Below are 18922 nucleotides of genomic sequence, written 5' to 3' on the forward strand. Positions count from 1 at the left end.
CCAGCTTTTTTTTTCTCCCTAGATTGTGGGAATTGGACTCAGGGTCTCATGCTTGCAAGGCAAGTATATTACTGCTGAGCCGTATCACTGGCCCCAAACTGTTGTTTTCAGATAAAAGGAAATAAGAAGGCCTTCTGGGAAGACAGGAAATTATCCTCCAGTATTCTTCAGTAGGAAGGGAGTGTCTGGTTCCCCCTCCCATCACGTGCCCCCAACCCCCCCCCCCGCACTGCCAAACACTCATACCGCTATAGCAACGTTAGATAAACATATCCACAAGAAATTCTGAAATCATTTTATAAAACATCGCACACGGTAGGGTTGCCATTATATGCTAGAAACCAAATAACATATTTGTGTTTTCAAAGTGTATTTACATCTTATATCTTATTGGTCCCGTACCCCAAACCATGGTGTGTGACAAAAAAGGAACCCAGAGAAGCTAAGCGATGGATTTAGGGATACACAACAAATGAGGGCAGAGGGATATGTCAGAGCCAGACTCCCAGATTCCCATTCCAGTGCTCTCTGCCAATAACATCACAGCCAAAGTTGAGATCTGGGTGGGGAGGGCCACGCTCAGGCTCCCCTGGCTAGTTAAGGGAGAGAGCTTCGTCTGCTGTCTGCCCCTGAGAGGAGCTGGGCCGGCTCCCTGGAGGAGATGGGCCGGCGGGCTTTGCCCTCAGATCCTGCTCGAGCTCTGATGGGGGAGGCTCCGCCACAGGCGTCCTCCCAGCGGGCACTCTCAGTGCGCAGCGCCTCCAGGACGTGCTGCAGATGCCTGAGCATGAGCAGGAGTCTCCGGTCTTGTTCTTGCATCTCGGCCTAGAAGAGAGAACAAGAGAACACGAGAGAGCAGCGGTACTCAGGACCCAGCCGGGAAGGCCTCCGCCATGGGTGTCTCATCAGAAACAAATCTACAGCCCCGCAAATGCCCACCAAAGAGTCAGCTTCTCCAGCTCCAAAGCGCTAAGCACCTGGCTTACCTGTGAAGGCTTTGCTGAGTGGACGAGTGAATAAATCAGTGCCCCTAGGTGAGACTTTGAAACAGAGTTCTTTATCTTCACGGTCATATGGCGGAATAGTATTATGATTCTTCACAACCTGCTAACTGTTTAAGGCTTGCTGTAACCAACACGCTCTTTATTAGGTATTAAGTTGGCAATGGCTTTAGGGTTCATTGAGGTGATCAAGATTTTATATTAAAATGAGATGGAATACACTTGGCAATCAGGCCTTCTAGAACAGTGATTCTTTTTATTTGTTTATTTATTCCCAAGATTTTTTAAATTGAATCACTGTGAGATAGACCCTTACCAAGCTGTTCATGATTAGGTTTCAGTCACACAGTGTTCCAACACCCATCCCTCCATCAGTGTACTTTTCCCAGTACCAGTGTCCCCAGTTTCCCTCCCATCACTTTCACCCCACCCAGCCTGCCTCTATGGCTCTACGGTCGGTGCTTTTCCTCTCTCTCACTCTCTCTCCCCCCTCCCTCTCTCTCTCCACCCCCCCCCCCACATCTCTCTCTCCTTTTGGGCATTGTGGTTTGGAATACAGATAAAGAACAGTGAATCTTAAGGTCAGGGGAACACTTAGATTCCCAAAAACTCTTGCAAAGGATTATTGAGGTCTAAAATACTTGTATTGCCTTGCATGCAGTCAACCCAGGTTCAACTCTCAGCATCCTATATGGCCCCCCAAGCACCGCCAGGAGTAATTCCTGAGTGCATGAGCCAGGAGTAACTCAAAAAGACCCAAAAAGAAAAACAAAACAAAACAAACTTGTATTAAAATACTAAGATGTTATTCATTTGTTCACTTTCATCATCTTATAAGCATACTGTGGAACTGTCCAGAAGCTAGATGGTATATGATATGATACCAGATTGAATACTTTAATACAGAATCAGACATGAGGATGAGGCCATTTTCTTTAAGGAAAACATTAAACAGATTAAATAGATGACATTTTTCATTGACATTTTCCTTGGAAAATTACGTAAAGCAAGATATTCACATGTAATGAGTTTATTTTTTGCTTTTTGGGTCACACCCAGCAATGCACAGGGGCTACTCCTGGCTCATGCACTCAGGAATTACTCCTGGCAGTGCTCAGGGGACCATATGGGATGCTGGGAATCGAACCTGGGTCAGCCGCGTGCAAGGCAAATGCCCGACCTGCTGTGCTATCGCTCCAGCCCCAAGTTTGTTCACTGTATCACTGTCATCCTGTTGCTCATCGATTTGCTTGAGTGGGCACCATTAATGTCTCCATTGTGAGATGTGTTGTTGCTGTTTTTGGCACATTGAATATGACACTGGTAGCTTGCCAGGCTCTGCTGTGTGGGCAAGATACTCTCAGTAGCTTGCTGGGGAGAGGTGAAGGAATCGAAGTTGGGTGGGCCACATGCAAGGCAAATGCTCTACCTGCTATGCTATCGCTCCAGCCCCAAGTTTATTGTTATTTTTTAAAGACAAATATATAATAAATAAATTTGAACATTTTCTTGTTGGCATTTTAAATTCAGTCACCATCGATAGACATAACTCTCACAAATGAGAGTTTTTTGGTGTTCTTGATCATTTTTACAGTTATTGTAAGAACAGGAATGATTTGACCAAGCCAGCCACAGCAGGGTTGGGGGCAAACCCTGGGAACTCAGTTTATCCTTGGAAGCTGCCCAGTGGGTGTACCTACTCCCAATCTGTCTGTCTCCAAGAGAGAATTGCTGTCATTATTTTTAATTTTCTGGAGGGGTGGCAGGGATATAATTTTGGTAGGACTTCACAAGTATAAGGCTTTGGGTTTGATTGCTGGCACCGATGATTCAACAAACTAATGACATGAAATAAAATCAGTGGTCTTTCCTATTTTCATGACACACTATGTTGCGAGATACTGGCAAGATAATTGCACATGAGAAGACAAAGCTTCCCTCTTCCACTCCAGGGGTCCTACTACCACCAAGAAATTGGGCAGCCAGCAAAGTCAGCTTTGGGATAAACGTTTGGGCACCTGGCACTCACATTCCTCAGCTCAGGTCGCACCTCCATAAGAAGGGGACTGTCCCTGCCAGTCCCTGGGGAGATGTTGAGGCTGTGTTTTCTTAACTTTAGAAATTTCCTACCATACAGGTTTTCCAGCCAACTTTCAGCACCGACTCTCAATGTGTGAACCAGAGAAGGCAATGAGGCATCCAGCCTGGAGGGGGTGTTCAAAGAGTTCGTGGACTCTCTGACTTTGGCCCTGATCCAGTTGGTTCCTGCAGGAGGGTGGTACCATGAACCCTGGCTCAGAGCTCCTCCAGGAGGTGCACTCTGGATGGATTTGCTCCAAGTCTGCATTGTGCTCTTTTTATCCTCCTTCTGATCCCATGCTGCTTGGTCCTCAGGTTGTGTCACCTGTCTACAAGGTGGCTGGAAGTTCCCTCCCCTCTTTCAGACCCCACCAGGGTTTGGCAGCTTGAGTGTCCCCAGATAAGCAGGGAGTATGAAGGACTGTGGTCCATCAGTATTTGGAATGCTTAGTTGTTCATTCTGCTACCGCAGGCACAGACTCCTGCTCGGTCCTTCCCTCACAGTCAGGTGGAAAAAGTCAGGTAGAGGAGGTCAGATGGAGTAGGTCACATGGGAGAGGTAAGGTGGAGGAGGTCAGATGGAGGAGGTCAGGGAGAGGTCAGGTGGAGGAAGTCAGGTAGAGGAGGTCAGGTAGAGGTTAGGTAGAGGAGGTCAGGTGGAGAAGATCAGGTGGAGGAGGTCAGGTGGAGAAGGTCAGGTGGAGGAGGTCCGAGGGAGAAGATCAGGTGGAGGAGGTCAGGTGGAGGAGGTCAGGTGGAGGAAGTCAGGTGGAGAAGGTCAGGTGGAGGAGATCAGGTGGAGAAGGTCAGGTGGAGGAGATCAGGTGGAGGTCAGGTGGAGGAGATCAGGTGGAGGAGGTCAAGTGGAGGAAGTTAGGTGGAGGAGGTCAGATGGAGGAGGTCAGGTGGAGGCGGTCAGGTGGAGGAGGTCAGGTGGAGAAGATCAGTTGGAGGAGGTCAGGTGGAGGAGGTCAGGTGGAGGAGGTCTGGTGGAGGAGGTCAGGTGGAGGAGGTCTGGTGGAGGAGGTCAGGTGGAGGAGGTCAGGTGAAGAAGATCAGGTGGAGAAGGTCAGGTGGAACCATAATGAAGACCCAGCAGTTCCAGTCACCTGAGGAGTCCAAGGCTGACTTGCCTGGGAAGGTCTCGTGGGGAACCAGCGAGAGCAGGTCCCCCTTATTGGTCTGACAGGGGCCAGGTGGGTGGCTGGGGGAACTGTCTCGCTTGCAGGCTCCCATCCTGCCTGCTCTCCCTCTTAAAAATTGAATATGAGAAGCTTGACACTTGGGTTTCAGGGACCAACGGGCCTCTGCAGGAAGCCCAGTGCACAGGGGCGAGGGCCATCACCAGCCTTAGGAAGCCCGTGAACCCTAAGAAGCTTCTGAAGTCCCTTGTGACGTGAGAAATCCTTGGGGCAGCCCCTCCCACCGTCATAGGACAAAAATACAGGTCCCAGCTGGTTAGATGCCACCTGGCAACTCAAAAGGTCATTGTGGTCCAACCCTGCCAGTCCTTTCCTAGATCCAGTGAACTGGGACACCAGTCTTAAATGTCTTCCGGGGTCCCAGAATGATCTTCTCTTTCTCCTGGCTGGGGTCTCCATGTACTCTGGAAAGTGCCTCCATTTTTGGACTTGGCAAAACTCCACAAGGATCAGCAAAGATCTGGTTCCCTCTGCAGCCAGCAAAGGGCCCAAGTGGTGGCAGAGGCAAGTGCAGAAGTGTTGGTGCTCCCGGGAAGTGTTAGTGCTCACAGGATAGAATTTTGACAGCACCAGAATGCAGACAGGCGTGAGCCGGGCAGGTGCACTGCCTCCTCCTTTGCCCTTCCCTGGAGCAGACCCTCCAAGGGCGATACAGAGGACCCTGCAGCCAGGTAGACGAGGCCCAGAGAGAGCCTCTGTGCACCTCTGAGGCTGGGCTGGGGAACCAGGTGGACTGCCTGCAGGTGGCTGACCTCGATCCAGGAACTCCCTGTTCTCTCCCTCTTACCACTCTGGGCTGGCACTGCCCAGTACACGGCCAGGACCCCAATTGCCAGGCGTAGTATTCTAGGGTAGTGTTTTCCAGTTTTTCCCCAACCATGGCTCCTTCGGACCTGGTTTCCTTCCAGTGCCTCCAGCACCACCCTCTGTCCTATCACTTCATCTCTCAGTCTCAGGCCCCGTGGTTTCTCATTTATATGATTTTCATCTATGCCCCCCTGGGACTATCTTTGGGCCCACAGGGGAGCCACATGATCCCCAACTTCGAAAGTCTACCAGATCCGGACTAACACCGAGGGTGGCCTTCATGCCAGCCTGCGTTAGGCTGGAAGCAGCCTTGGTATAGATGCCACGGCAGAAACTTACATTCTTACGGAAACGTCACATTCTTACAATCCGCCCTGCAAGGCTGGCGCTTTTGTCACCCACATTTTATGACAAGGACACCGAGGCTCAAGGAGGAGGAGGAGGAGGTTAAGCTAGTGTTTGGGGGTCACAAGTAGCCAAGCCCCCACACAGTGGGGACTCGGTGTAAGAGCAGCCTGACAAACGCCCACCGAGGTCTTTCTATGTAGGTCATGACCCACTTATCCCAGCACCTGGGACAGTGATGTGCCCTGCATGGTCCCAGAGCATCCCCCCGCCCCCTATCCCTGCTGGGCCTACATCCCAACCTGTGGTCTCCATCCAAGCCAAGGGGGAGGTTGGGAGGGGGAGGAACCAGGGAACCTTGGGGGTGATGGGGGAAGAGTCAAAAAGCCCAGTCTTACCAGCTCCTTTCTCAGCCAGGCAAGCATCTGCTGAAGATCAGAGCCTGGAGCATCTGTGGCTTTCATCCCCACATCCTTGGGAGAGACCTTTACCTGGCGATGGGCCGGAGGGACCTTGGACTTGAATCAGAGCTTGACTTCAGGCGGGAACAGATGCTGGCCCAGTCCCTGCAGATGGAGTTAATGAGAGCGGGAAGCGACTCCCATCGGAAAATGCAAGTTATTTATTTATTTATTTTTTAAAAAGATTCCAATGCTCTGAATAGAATAAGAAGATGGGGGGGCGAGCTTCTGGTGTGGGGACCTCTGTGGATTCCAGAGTTCTCAGGGGGTACCAGAACCCAGATCTGATGATGCCAACTGGACCACAGAGATGGTGAAGGTGTGATAACTGTAATTAGGAGAACGGGGACTTTTATAGTATATGTGCATGTACATTACATGAATATGTAGGCATATATATGTATGAACATGTAGAATATCATTTGGGCATGATACTACGTTTGTACCCCCAAATCTCTCTCCTTTCCTCACCTGTTTGTAGGGTTGAGATGACAGGTTCACTTTCCAAGTCCCCCGCTTCCTGGAAAGTCATGAGACCCATTTCTAACAAGTGAGATGGAGGCAGAAAATACTGTCATAGTTCTAGGAAATCTTGGACCTGCCTGTAAGGGCAGGGATGGGATTGGCACTTCCGTTCTATTATTCCTTTTTTCTCCCTTCCTTCTGCCTTGCAGGTGGGTGTGTGGCCAGAGGCAATCATTTTGCAATTTTGACAAAGGCTGTGAAGACTAGAGAGTCCTGGAAATCACCCCAGCGTCTCCCGTTATGTGAGACAGCACACCCCATTATTTTTACTGGGCACAGTCCTCACTGCAGCCCAGGAAGAGAGAGAAGGTTGGAGGTATAGGACACAGTGAGACAAATCGGGACCCAGAGGTTATTTGGTTATTTGTCTTGCAGAGCCTGGGAATGAACCCAGCCTCGCACATGCAAAGCAAATGCTCTACCACCAAGCTGCAGGCCTGCCACTCAGATCAGGACTCAGTAGGAAGGAAATATTCCTTAGAATTCTTCTGAGAAGCAGACTCTGTCCAGTTGCCCGTTGTCCACTGCTGAAGGACTGGGGGGCTCCTTTTTGTTAGGAGGGGTGGGGGACACACCCAGCAGTGATCAGGGATTACTCCTGCCTCTGTGCTCAGGGATCGCTCCTGGCTGGGGATCGAACCTGGGTCGATGCTTTGTAAAGCCTTACCTGCTGCACCATCTCTCCTGCCCCATGTTGGAGCCACTTTCAAGAGCGCCCTGGGCAGGGCAGGAAGTGGGGCTCTGTACAGGAAGCTGGGACTCCTGCGTATGACCCTGGCTCTCTTAGAACCTGAGTTCATCCTTTCCATCTTAGGCCTAACAAGGCTCAAAATAGTTGTGAAAATGAGTAGTAAGAAACATCATATTTCCAAGCCATGGAGCCAACCTACTGGTACTTATCTCTACTATTCTTGGGTGTTAGTCTCCTATTGTTATTTTATATTCCACAGATGAGTGCAATCTTTCTATGTCTGTCTCTCTCTTTCTGACTCATTTCACTTAGCATGATACTTTCCATGTTGATCCACTTATATGCAAAGTTCATGACTTCATTTTTTCCCTAACGGCTGCATAGTATTCCATTGTATAGATGTACCAGAGTTTCTTTAACCAGTCATCTGTTCTTGGGCACTCAGGTTTTTTCCAGATTCTGGCTATTGTTGGGGTGGGGGGGATGGGATGGGGGGGAGGGATACTGGGTTTATTGGTGATGGAGAACGGGCACTGGTGGAGGGATGTGTTTGTGAACATTGTATGAGGGAAAAACAAGTTCTAACATGTGTAAATATGTATCTGTACCCCCATGGTGATTCACTAATTAAAGAATAAAATAAAAAAAAAATAAAAAAAAGAAACATCATATTTCTTCCACACTGGGATTGGATTCACAGTCTCGGGTGTGTTCTGACTGCCACACACAGATAAACCTTTAGGTGCCATTTCTCCCAGTTCAGCTGATATTATTGTTGTTGCTGTTATTGTTGTTATTATTTGAGGCCGTGTACATTTGGGCTCAGGGTTTACTATACCTGCTTCTATACTCAGGGTCACCCCTGCAGGTGCTAGGGGGACACTGTGTGGTGTCAGGGATCAAACCAGGATCTGCTGCGTGTAAGACAAGTGTCAAGACCCCGAGTTCTCTCTCCAGCTCTCCGCTGTTGTTCTTCTGAGAAACCCTTGCCTGCCACCTTCACACCATGGCCAGAAATGAGCGCTGTTGGGCAGACCCTCTCTCTAGGCTGTGGGTCAAATGACCTTGTCCTCCTGGGACAACTATCTGAGTCAGTGATGGGAAAGAGGAAGTTCTCAGGGGGCCTGTTTGCTGGTGACAATGTGATGCAATTAGATCTTATTACAGAGAAAGCAAAAGGTGGGGGCAGATAACCACGATGATCTAATTGGTCGTTTTTAATTTAAATTTAAAATAAAATTTTTTTTAATTAAAATTTTTTTAGCCAAAAAAAGTTGCACTGGAGCGATAGCACGGTGGGTAGGGCCTTTACCTTGCACGCGGCTGGCCCAGGTTTAATTCCTCCATCCCTCTTAGAGAGCCCGGCAAGCTACTGAGAGTATCCTGCCCACATGGCAGAGCCTGGCAAGCTACCTGTGGCTTATTCAATATGCCAAAAACAGTAACCACAAGTCTCACAATGGAGATGTGCCCACTCGAGCAAATTGATGAACAATGGGATGATAGTGCTACCTAAAAAATAGCAAGACACAACCATGAGATACCACCTCACACCACAGAGACTAGCACACATCCAAAAGAACAAAAGCAACCACTATTGGAGAGGATGTGGGGAGAAAGGGACCCTTCTTACACTGCTGGTGGGAATGCCGACTGGTTCAGCCCTTTTGGAAAACAATATGGACGATTCTCAAAAAATTAGAAATTGAGCTCCCATTTGACCCAGCAATACCACTGCTGGGAATATATCCCAGAGAAACAAAAAAGTATAGTCTAAATGACATCTGCACTTATATGCTCATCGAAGCACTGTTTACAATAGCCAGAATCTGGAAAAAACCCGAGTGCCCTAGAACAGATGATTGGTTGAAGAAACTGTGGTACATCTATACAATGGAATACTATGCAGCTGTTAGAAAAAATGAGGTCATGAATTTTGCATATAAGTGGATCAGCATGGAAAGTATCATGCTAAGTGAAATGAGTCAGAAAGAGAGAGGCAGACATAGAAAGATTGCACTCATCTGTGGAATATAGAATAACAGAGTAGGAGACTAACACCCAAGAATAGTAGAAATAAGTACCAGGAGGTTGACTCCATGGCTTGGAGACTGGCCTCACATTCTGGGCAACTCAGAGAAGGGAACACCAAGTAAAATGTGGTCGGAGGCCATGCGGGGGAAGGGTGATGCGTGCCAAATGTAGACTAGAGACTGAACACAATGGCTACTCAACACCTTTATTGCAAACCACAACACCTAATTAGAGAGAGAGAACAAAAGGGAATAACCTGCCACAGTGGCAGGGTGGGGTGGGGGGAGATGGGATTGGGGAGGGTAGGAGGGATGCTGGGTTTACTGGTGGTGGAGAATGGGCACTGGTGAAGGGATGGGTTCTCGAACTTTGTATGAGGGAAACATGAGCACAAAAATGTATAAATCTGTAACTGTACCCTCACGGTGATTCACTAATTAAAAATAAATAAATTAAAAAATAGCCAAGATAATCCAATTAATCATTTTTAATTTAAAATTTTTTTAAAAAATAATTTTTTTTAATAATTAATTTTTTTCTTCTTGGGCCATACCTGACTGTGCTCAGGGCTTAGTCCTGGCTCTGTGCTTAGGGGTCACTCTTGCTGGTGTCTGGGAAACCAATATGTGATATCAGATATTGAACTAGGATTGGGCACATGCAACATGAGCACCTTAACCGCTATGCTACCTCTCTGACTGACTGGTATTTTTTTTTAACTTTTTTTTAACATAACCCCAGCAATGCCCAGGGGCTACTCCTGGCTCTGTACTCAGGAATTAATCCCGGCATTGCTTGGGGGACTAAATGGGATGTTGGGAATGGGACCTGGGTCAGATGAATGCAAGGAAAGTGTCTTACCCACTGTACTATCCACTGTACTACCAGTGAGAGGATACAAATAAAACCAGCTCTTTGGTTTCATTTGTTTGTTTTGTTTTGGGGTCATACCCAACAACGCTCAGGGTTTACTCCTGGTTCTGTGTTCAGGAATCATTCCTAGTGGGCTCAGGAGACCATATGGTGTGCCAGGAATCAAACCTGGACTTGCCTCTTGCAAGGCAAGTGCTTTACCGACTGTACTAGCTCTCTGGCCCCCAGCTGACTGATTACTTTAAATCTCACTTACATGGGATGTAACAGACTGAAACAATGGAAATGGCTAAGGGCAGGGATGGGTAATATACATACACATGTATAGCATAGAAAGGCAGACAGCGCTAATCTCTCCTGTCTGACAGGCAAGAGCTACAATGAAAACAAAATGACACAGATCGACAGACGGTGTGGAGGGACGATGCAGACTGACAGATGCTGCAGATGGCAAGCAATGAAAGGGAACACCAAGCGTTGAGCAGACGCCTGGGTCCAGGCAAGACAGCACAGCATGCAGCCGTTGGGGTTGTTGTACTTGATGCAGAGGCTTCCAAATTCGCGGCCACTTCAGCTCACGTCAACACAATGACTTAGCTGTGAACCAAGAGCTAAACTAAACTGTGCTGGACTGTGCAGGTGTGAGTCTGCGCCCTGGGTCTCTTGAAGTTCTTCCGAAATGACTAGATACTGGGGCATGTTCTTCTCTTGGCAATGGAAAAGGGGTGAAAGAACAAGTGGAACCTTGTGGGGACTCTTAGGAGACATTAGAACTGCTGTGTGATCCAAAAATGAACAAAAGAAAGAAAGAAAGAAAGAAAGAAAGAAAGAAAGAAAGAAAGAAAGAAAGAAAGAAAGAAAGAAAGAAAGAAAGAAAGAAAGAAAGAAAGAAGGAAAGAAGGAAAGAAAGAAAGAAAGAAAGAAAGAAAGAAAGAAAGAAAGAAAGAAAGAAAGAAAGAAAGAAAGAAGGGAGGAAGGGAGGGGGAGGGACAGAGGGAAGGGAGGAAGGAAGAAAAAAGGAGAGAAAGGAAGGAGAGAAAGAGAGAAGAAAGATAGAACGAGAGAAGAAAGAGAGAAAGAGAAGAAAGAAAGAAATAAAGAAAGAGAGAGAAAGAAAGAAAGAAAGAAAGAAAGAAAGAAAGAAAGAAAGAAAGAAAGAAAGAAAGAAAGAAAGAAAGAAAGAAAGAAAGAAAGAAGGGAGGAAGGGAAGTGTGAGGGAATTATAGAATATGGAGGCCTGCTTCTTTCTGTCTTTTCTGTGACCCCCTGTGCCTACGTGCCAGCTGGCAGGGAAGCTGGAAAGCTTCCCGCGTACATTGACCCATGGAATCCGGGAGGAGTCCTTGGAGGAGATGTCACCAGCGTATATCTGAAGGAGGAATCCTTCAGACGTACGGGGCATCTTGTAGTGTGTTAGAAGGAGGAATTCTTCTGACTGCTGTGAGAACAGACAGGAGACAAAACAGACCCTCCTCTGTAATCTCTCGAGCCTTCCCCTCCTAAACACAACCGCATACCACGTAAATTTGTGACTAACCTTCTCGGGCTAAGATAACAGTGCCTACGTGACTAGCTATGTATATAAACCCCCTGCTGAAAGAATAAACTTGCCTTCAGCCCTCAGCCACCAAGCTGTGTGTCTGCTGTTGGTCCCTCAGAACTCCTGTCTTGGCTGCATTCTTGGGGGGCTGGACCCCGACAGGGAAGGGGGAGAGACAGAGGGAAGGGAGGGAGGGAGGGAGGAAGGAAGAAAAAAGGAGAGAAAGGAAGGAGAGAAAGAGAGAAGAAAGAACGAGAGAAGAAAGAGAGAAAGAGAGAAGAAAGAAAGAAAGAGAGAGAGAGAAAGAAAGAAAGAAAGAAAGAAAGAAAGAAAGAAAGAAAGAAAGAAAGAAAGAAAGAAAGAAAGAAAGAAAGAAAGAAGGGAGGAAGGGAAGGGGAGAGACAGAGGGAAGGGAGGGAGGGAGGAAGAAAGAAGGAAGGAGAGAAAGGAAGGAGAGAAAGAGAGAAGAAAGTGAGAAAGAGAGAAGAAAGAAAAAGAGAAAGAGAGAATAAATAAATAAATAAATAAAGAAAGAAAGAAAGAAAGAAAGAGGAAGAGAGAAAGAAGAGAGGGAAAGAAGAAAGAAAAAAGAAAGAAAGCAAGGAAGAGAGGAAGGAAGGAAGGAAGGAAGGAAGGAAGGAAGGAAGGAAGGAAGGAAGGAAGGAAGGAAGGAAGGAAGGAAGGAAGGAAGGAAGGAAGAAGATGTCAGGCCTCACGTGGGAGCAACCCCAAAGCAATAAGGGAGAAGGTGGTCTCAGAACAAAGTGTAGGATAAGTGGCACGAAATGGTCATTACTGTGGACCTGGTATCGAGCTAAGTCCTTGGCGTACGTAAACATCTCTGGCCCGGAGGCTCTAACCAGGGAGATGGCACCAGTGGTAAAGCACATACCTAACATGCGAGAGGCCCTGAGTCAGATCCCCAGCACCACGTGCAGGCCATTACCTGCCCCACCAAGTGTCGCTCAGGCGACCCCTGAGCACTGACTGCTCTGCTGAGTCCACACTGTTAGCCCAGAGAATTACTGGGAGTGGCCCCTTGGGACCCTAAGAACTGCTGGCTATGGCCCCTATAAACAAGTAACACCCTCCCCCCAAATCCCTCGTCTGCATTTAAGACACCCCAAAGTACTGCACAAACAATTTCGTTTTGAGGAAAACACAGTCATAGCTGTTGAACACTGAACAAGCTACTAACATTCAGTTGTTTTAAAGTTATTGCTCAGTAAACAACTGTTCGTTCTTTGGGCCTGGTGCCCTGTGAAAAATTAGTGAGATGTGAAAATTGCTGTGAATTTCTTCTCATGTGGTAGGCACTGCTGCATTTTACAGACAATTACAGGTAGATCTGCTAGGAACCCTTCTTACAAAGAGCAAACTGGGCCGCAAAGAGCACGGGCTTTTCTTTTTCTTTTTTTGCTTTTTAGGTTATGCCCAGCAATGCACAGGGGTTACTCCTGCCTCTGCACTCAGGAATTACTCCTGGTGGTGCTCAGGGACCACATGGGATGCTGGGAATAGAACCCGGGTCAGCTGTGTGCAAGGCAAATACCCTACCCACTGTGTTGTCACCCCAGCCCCCAACTGCCAGATATACTTTGACCTGAGAAGGAAGTTCAGTTTTATTGAAGACATATTTCTTGGGTCTCTCAGTCATATTTATTTCATTTTTTTGGTTGTTTTGGAGGGTCATCTTCAATTGTTTTCAGGTCTCACTCCTGGTTCTTCACTCAGAGATCTCTTCTGAGCTTGGGGGATCATATGGGAGACTGGGTATTGAATCTTGGTCAGATGCATGCAAAGCAAGTGCCCCATCCACTGTACTATCTCTCAAGTTCCGGGTCTCTTTATTTATTTTATTTATTTATTTATTTAATTTATTTATAAGGTAGTAGTACTGAAATTTATTCAGCCATTGATTAAGCTGATTGACTTGGGCATGAACTCCACATTACTCTTGCTTTTTAAAATTCAGAATGTTAATTTTATTTTATTATTTTTTTTATTCACTGTGAGGTACAGTTACAAAGCTTTCACATTTGAGCTTCGGTCATACAATCATCAAACACCCATTCCTTTACCAGTGAACATTTTCCACCACCCAAATCCCCAGTATTCCCCCACCCCCACCCCTGTTCCAACCATTCCCCTGCCTCTGTGGCAGACAATTTCCCCCATACTCTCTATTTTGGTTACATTTGATATTTTGGCACCAGTGTCACCACCACTCAAACCTGCTGAAAAGGAAATGCTAGATGATTTGTTTTGTATTGCTTGCTATGGATAGAATATAATGTTCAGGAAATTCTGTGTCATTCTCTTCTGGGAGCTTTAGCTTGTAGTCTCTGGGTCTTGGCCGTTGATGAGATTACATGGCACCAAGGGCAGTTTGTGGGTGTGACTACCAAGTTACCGGAAAACTGGGGAGCTGGGGGAAGGAGGCCCAGTCCCGATCCGAGTGGACTTGGAGATCTCAGTCACAGGTTCCCATGTATCTGGGTTTTCCAGTTGGTCCGCTCTCCAGTGAGGTTCATCCTATCTTGAATGAGGCTTGTCTCCTCTTGGGAGGGGTTGTTCGAGCATGTGGAGAGTGGCATTTTGCATGGTGGAAATTGGGTACTGGAGGTTTTCGGCTGCCTGGGTTCTGTTTGGGGCTGGAAGGGAAACTCAACTTGCCCCCCTCTGAGGTGCCTCGGTGAAGATTGCCTGGTGTGGCGTCAGGATATTCTGCGGCATTCTCTTTGGGAATCTTTAGTCTGGGTGTTGGCCATTGATGAGATTGCATGGTGCTGGGGGCAGTCTGTGGGTGTGATTGCCAAGCTACTTGAAAACTGGGACCTGGCGGGAGGAGGCTGAGTCTTGATTCAAGTGGGCCTGGAGATCTCAGTCACGAGTTCCCACCTACCTCTGTGCTACAGGCCCTAACTGCGTCTTTTGATCTCTTTTGAGATTTATGGGTCTTTGAAATAGGGCCAATAAGTGAGCTTATATAGCTGAGCCGCAGATGGTTTGTGGGTGTGGCTCTCACATACCTAACTTTTGGCTGTTTAATTTCTTGGTAAACTTGGCCCCAAGTTGTTGGGGTCTGGTCAAAGGCACAGGAGAAATTTGGGGGTATCTGGAAGTCTGAAGACACTATCAGGCTGCTGATGCACTCACCTCATGGGTACACACCCCACAGGAACCTGCTGGCGGCACCAAACACCCCCACCCCGGGTCTCTTTATTAAGGATTCAAATTCACTGTTCTACATATAGAACTGCAGAAGCCCTGGTTTCTTGATTTATCCAAGAAGACCCTGTCTACATCCCTTATGTACTTAAGAATTTGTTCTCCCAGGATGGTGGGGATGTAACCCAGGGTGTCAGTAGGTCAGACCCGCACACTACCACTAAGCCATAGGCCTGACCTCCTTCTCAAAGTGTTCTCTTGCTTATGACCAAACTGTTTCCAACAGCTCTGTGGAGGCCACGGGGGACAGTGGAAGGCCTTTGTGCTCTCTGGGTTGACAGGGAGGCAAATACACAGGATTAGATGGTGACTTGCTCTAAGGCATGGGACAGAGCTCCGTCTCCACGTCCATCTCTGTGTCCGTCTCCCAGATGGGGCAAGTGGACTCAGAGGGTCCTTTAGCTCAGCCTCCATGTCTGACCCTCAGTCTAGGATCTATCTCTCCTTTTGGTTTTGTCCCCTTCCCTTCCAGGGCACTTTAGCCCTCACTCCTACTTTGTGAAAAACAAATGAGGGGGAAGTGTAGCAGAGAGATTCTTCTGTATGGTGAAAGGCCTTGAGAGTGCCCACCTCTGCCCCACCCCCAAATACTCACTGCTGTCACCAGAGCAAGTGGAGGGAGCACGGGGCACAGGTGGGAGGGGTGGCCCAACACCAGCAGCCCTGCCGCAGACTTCTCTCTGGTCTGGACAAGCAAGGCCAGCCATCCCGTATGACTCCTAGGCTCCTGTGCGTGCACCTGCTTTTTGTTTACTTTTTAGGCCATCTGGCAGTGCTCGAGGGCTTCTCCCAGCTCTGTGCTCACGGACCTTGTGCTATTGGGGATCAAACCCCAGGGCTCCAGTTTCAAAATATGCATGAGGTCCAGTGGTCTTGTTGGTCTCCTTCTGTGCCCGAGTCTGTGCATTCACCGGTCTTAAGTATCCTCTGCACACAGCAGAGAAAGCACCAGGGCCTCGTCCTTCTCCCTGAAACATTAGCCTCCTTCAAATACGCTCAAGGATATATGAAACAATTTGACTTCAGTTTGAGAACTGTGTGTAACCTGAGCAGAGGACAGGCCGTAGCATGGGGAACTGGCCTCAACAAAGTAACACAAGTTGGCAGCAAAATTCCTACACTCCTGGGGTTCCTAAGGGCTGAGTCCTAGCTGTGTGCAGTTGTCACGTGCTCATGTCAGCACCTACAGCCCTTCCTGCACGACTTCCTTGCTCTGTGTCTCGCTTCCCCATCCCTCTTCCTGTTTCCTGGGACCACCACCCAGATGCCACTTGCCCTCAGTTTTTGTTTTGGACCTACTTCCAGGGAATGGCACCCATGCTGTGTCCTATCCATGTAAGCCCATACACACAAGGTCCAGAAATCTCTTTATGACAACAGGGAATGCCCTGCCACAGAGGTGGGGTGGGGTGGGGGGGATGGGGCGGGGATAATGGGAGGGATACTGGGATCATTGGTGGTGGAGAAAGGGCACTGGTGGAGGGACGGGTACTCGACCATTGTATGGCTGAAATGCAAGCAAAAGTTTGTAAGTATGTAACTGTACTTCACAGTGATTGACTTATAATAAATAAATAAATAAATTTGGAAACAAAAAAATAAATCTCTTTCTGTACAACATAAGTCTGCAAGTATTCTTGCCCTCTGCACTGCACAGAGGTGCCCTCTGTACAGGGGTCCCCCACGCACTTGTCTCATGCCCAACTGTCCACTGTCTCACATCCTTACCACACAGTGGTGGAGACTCTGGGGAAGCAGAATGAGACAGTGGGGAGAGTGTCTGTTGGCCCCAGCTAGCCTGGGCGTGCTGTAGAGGTACCGTGCCTGTCTGATCTCAGCCCTGTCGACTGTTAGAGTGTGTGTCTATGTGTGTGGCATGTGTATGTGTGCATGTGCCCATATGCCTGCCTGTTTGTGTGTGAGCACATGTAAGGTAAATCACACACATGCCAGCACGCAGGAGGGTGTCCCGCCTAGGCTGTTTCATCCCCGCTCTTCCTGGGCCCCCTTCTCCCAAGAGCTTGGCTGAGACTTGCCTGCAGTGCACCAGGCTCTGAGTGCTGGGGACAAGGGTACAGAGAGAAGGAAAGCAAAGGTCCCCTTCCTCATGGCAAAGGTGCTCATATTTGCAGTGACTCAGAATGTGGTTCTTGCCTTCCTTTCTTTTCTTTCCAGGCCAGCAAGAAGTTGCACCTTCCAGGTTTTTTGCTTCTTCAAGGCTTCAAGCTGCAGAGAAACCAGGTGGAGAGGGAGGATTGCCAGTCCAACTGGATCAAGACGTGTGTGTGTGTGTGTGTGTGTGTGTGTGTATAGTGTAGTCACCAATTTATTTCCTCAAATCCCTGGGCCAACTCCCATTTCTGTGAAACCTGCAACTCTCCATAAAGTTTCACGAGCCAGATGAGCCCAGCTAGTGCCAGGAGGTAAACATAAGACACGTAAACAAACTAAAACAGAACTCAGCAAGAGGCTTAAGAGTAGGAACTGGAACGGCCGGGGGAGAAACATGGGGCCTATCAGCCGTGGCTCTTCAGATCTGTCTGAAGCTCCACATCCACCAGAATCAGAGGCGCTTCCTCTAGCCTCAGCGTGGCCGGAATCCATGTCTTCCATTTTTGAACTCAAGTTTTCCTAGTGCACCCTCCCAGGAATTCTGCATCAGTTTTGAAAATGATAGTGGAATCCAGCAGAGTGGTTCTGAGCACTGAGTTAGAGTCTGGACTTTATTATTTATTATTTGGGGGGAGGGGTGGGTGTTGGGCCCATTCCTGGCAATGCTCAGGGATCACTCCTGGCAGTGCTCAGGCACCATATGTGGCACCAGGGATCAGATCAGAGCGGGCCACCCAAGGAAAGCACCTTAATATCTGCACATGTTCTCTCCAGCCCCACATCTGGATTTTAATCTCGGCGCTGTAACACACCAGCTCTGTCACCTTGGGTAAGCCATTAACCACAATGTGCCTCAGCTTCCTTTTTTAAATGTGCGTACTAAAAGCACCTGTGTGATAAATGACTGAGTGACTCAATGTTTGTAAGCACTTGGAGTCATATCTGCCATATGAGGAGGGTATCAAGGTGTCTGTCAAATGAAATAAACATACAAGTAATTCATCACTATTACTTTGTCTCTGGGCCCATTTCATATTCTTTGTCTTCCAGAAATACTTTTCCTTCCTTCCTGACTCCTTCATCTAGCAAAACCTCAGCCTTACCCAGGTGATCATTTTATCACCTTTGGGACAGATGATAGGCTGGCTTTGGCCTTTTTTTCTCTGTGACAAAGGGTTGGGTTGAATATACATTTTCCAACTTTAGGCACACAAATACCTGCTCAGTGTTTGCCTACTACCTCAACTTTGATCTGTTTATATTTGTCTTTGACATAACATGATCAAAAGGAATAGTTCATTTGCATGCTCCAAAGCCCCACAAGATAGCAGCATATACAGGGGAGAAGTATAAATTTCTCTTATGGATCAAGTATGGGAGACTGTCTCCATTTCATGATGATTTGGGACCTAGATTCCTTCTATTTTGCACTCCCCCATTCTAACAGACTCCTGCTTCATGCTCCATGATGACTGATCAGCCTCCAGCCTCCAGGTCTGCATCCTGACACAAGAATGCCAAGAGAGAGAGAGAGTACAGAAGGAAAGGCACTTGCCTGGCACACGCTGACCTGGCTGAGTCTCTGGCACCTCATATGGTTTCCCTAAGATTCTTAAAAAAATTGTAAATAGAAGAAGGAGAAGGAGAAGAAGAAGGAGGAGGAGGAGGAGGAGGAGGAGGAGGAGGAGGAGGAAGAGGAGTAGGAGAAGGAGAATACAATGACACAATTCATTTGGCCACACCACCTGCTGTGACATTGCGGGGAGGAACTGAGGGTAGTGGGGCAGGGTGGGACAGCACCTATGATTCTCAGTCATTGTGACATGATGCTGAAGATTACTCCAGTCTTCCCAGGCTGTTGGAGACCTCTACACTCAGCAGTGCTTGGCGGGGGGAGATGGGGTGTATGGTGCAGGGTATCAACCCTCGTTAGCCTCTGCTTGGAACACACCCACCCATACTACTTTCCGGTTCCTCCTCCAGTGTTCTTCTTTTCATGTTGTTTGTTTTGTTTTTGGGTC

At 47.9% G+C, this 18922-nt stretch overlaps 1 protein-coding gene across 1 annotated transcript; it reads right to left on the reverse strand.

Moving 5' to 3' along the window:
- Window positions 1-597: 597 nt before the first annotated feature.
- Window positions 598-7099, reverse strand: C5H20orf202 (chromosome 5 C20orf202 homolog). Its single transcript, XM_004612682.2, has 3 exons — window positions 7088-7099; window positions 5833-5952; window positions 598-825 (listed from the first exon to the last, which is right to left on the reverse strand). The coding sequence occupies exons 1-3, from the start codon at window positions 7097-7099 to the stop codon at window positions 598-600; spliced, it is 360 nt and encodes a 119-aa protein (XP_004612739.2).
- Window positions 7100-18922: the final 11823 nt, after the last annotated feature.

This window comes from Sorex araneus, chromosome 5 (assembly GCF_027595985.1).
Source record: "Sorex araneus isolate mSorAra2 chromosome 5, mSorAra2.pri, whole genome shotgun sequence".
Classification (NCBI taxonomy): Eukaryota; Metazoa; Chordata; class Mammalia; order Eulipotyphla; family Soricidae; genus Sorex; species Sorex araneus.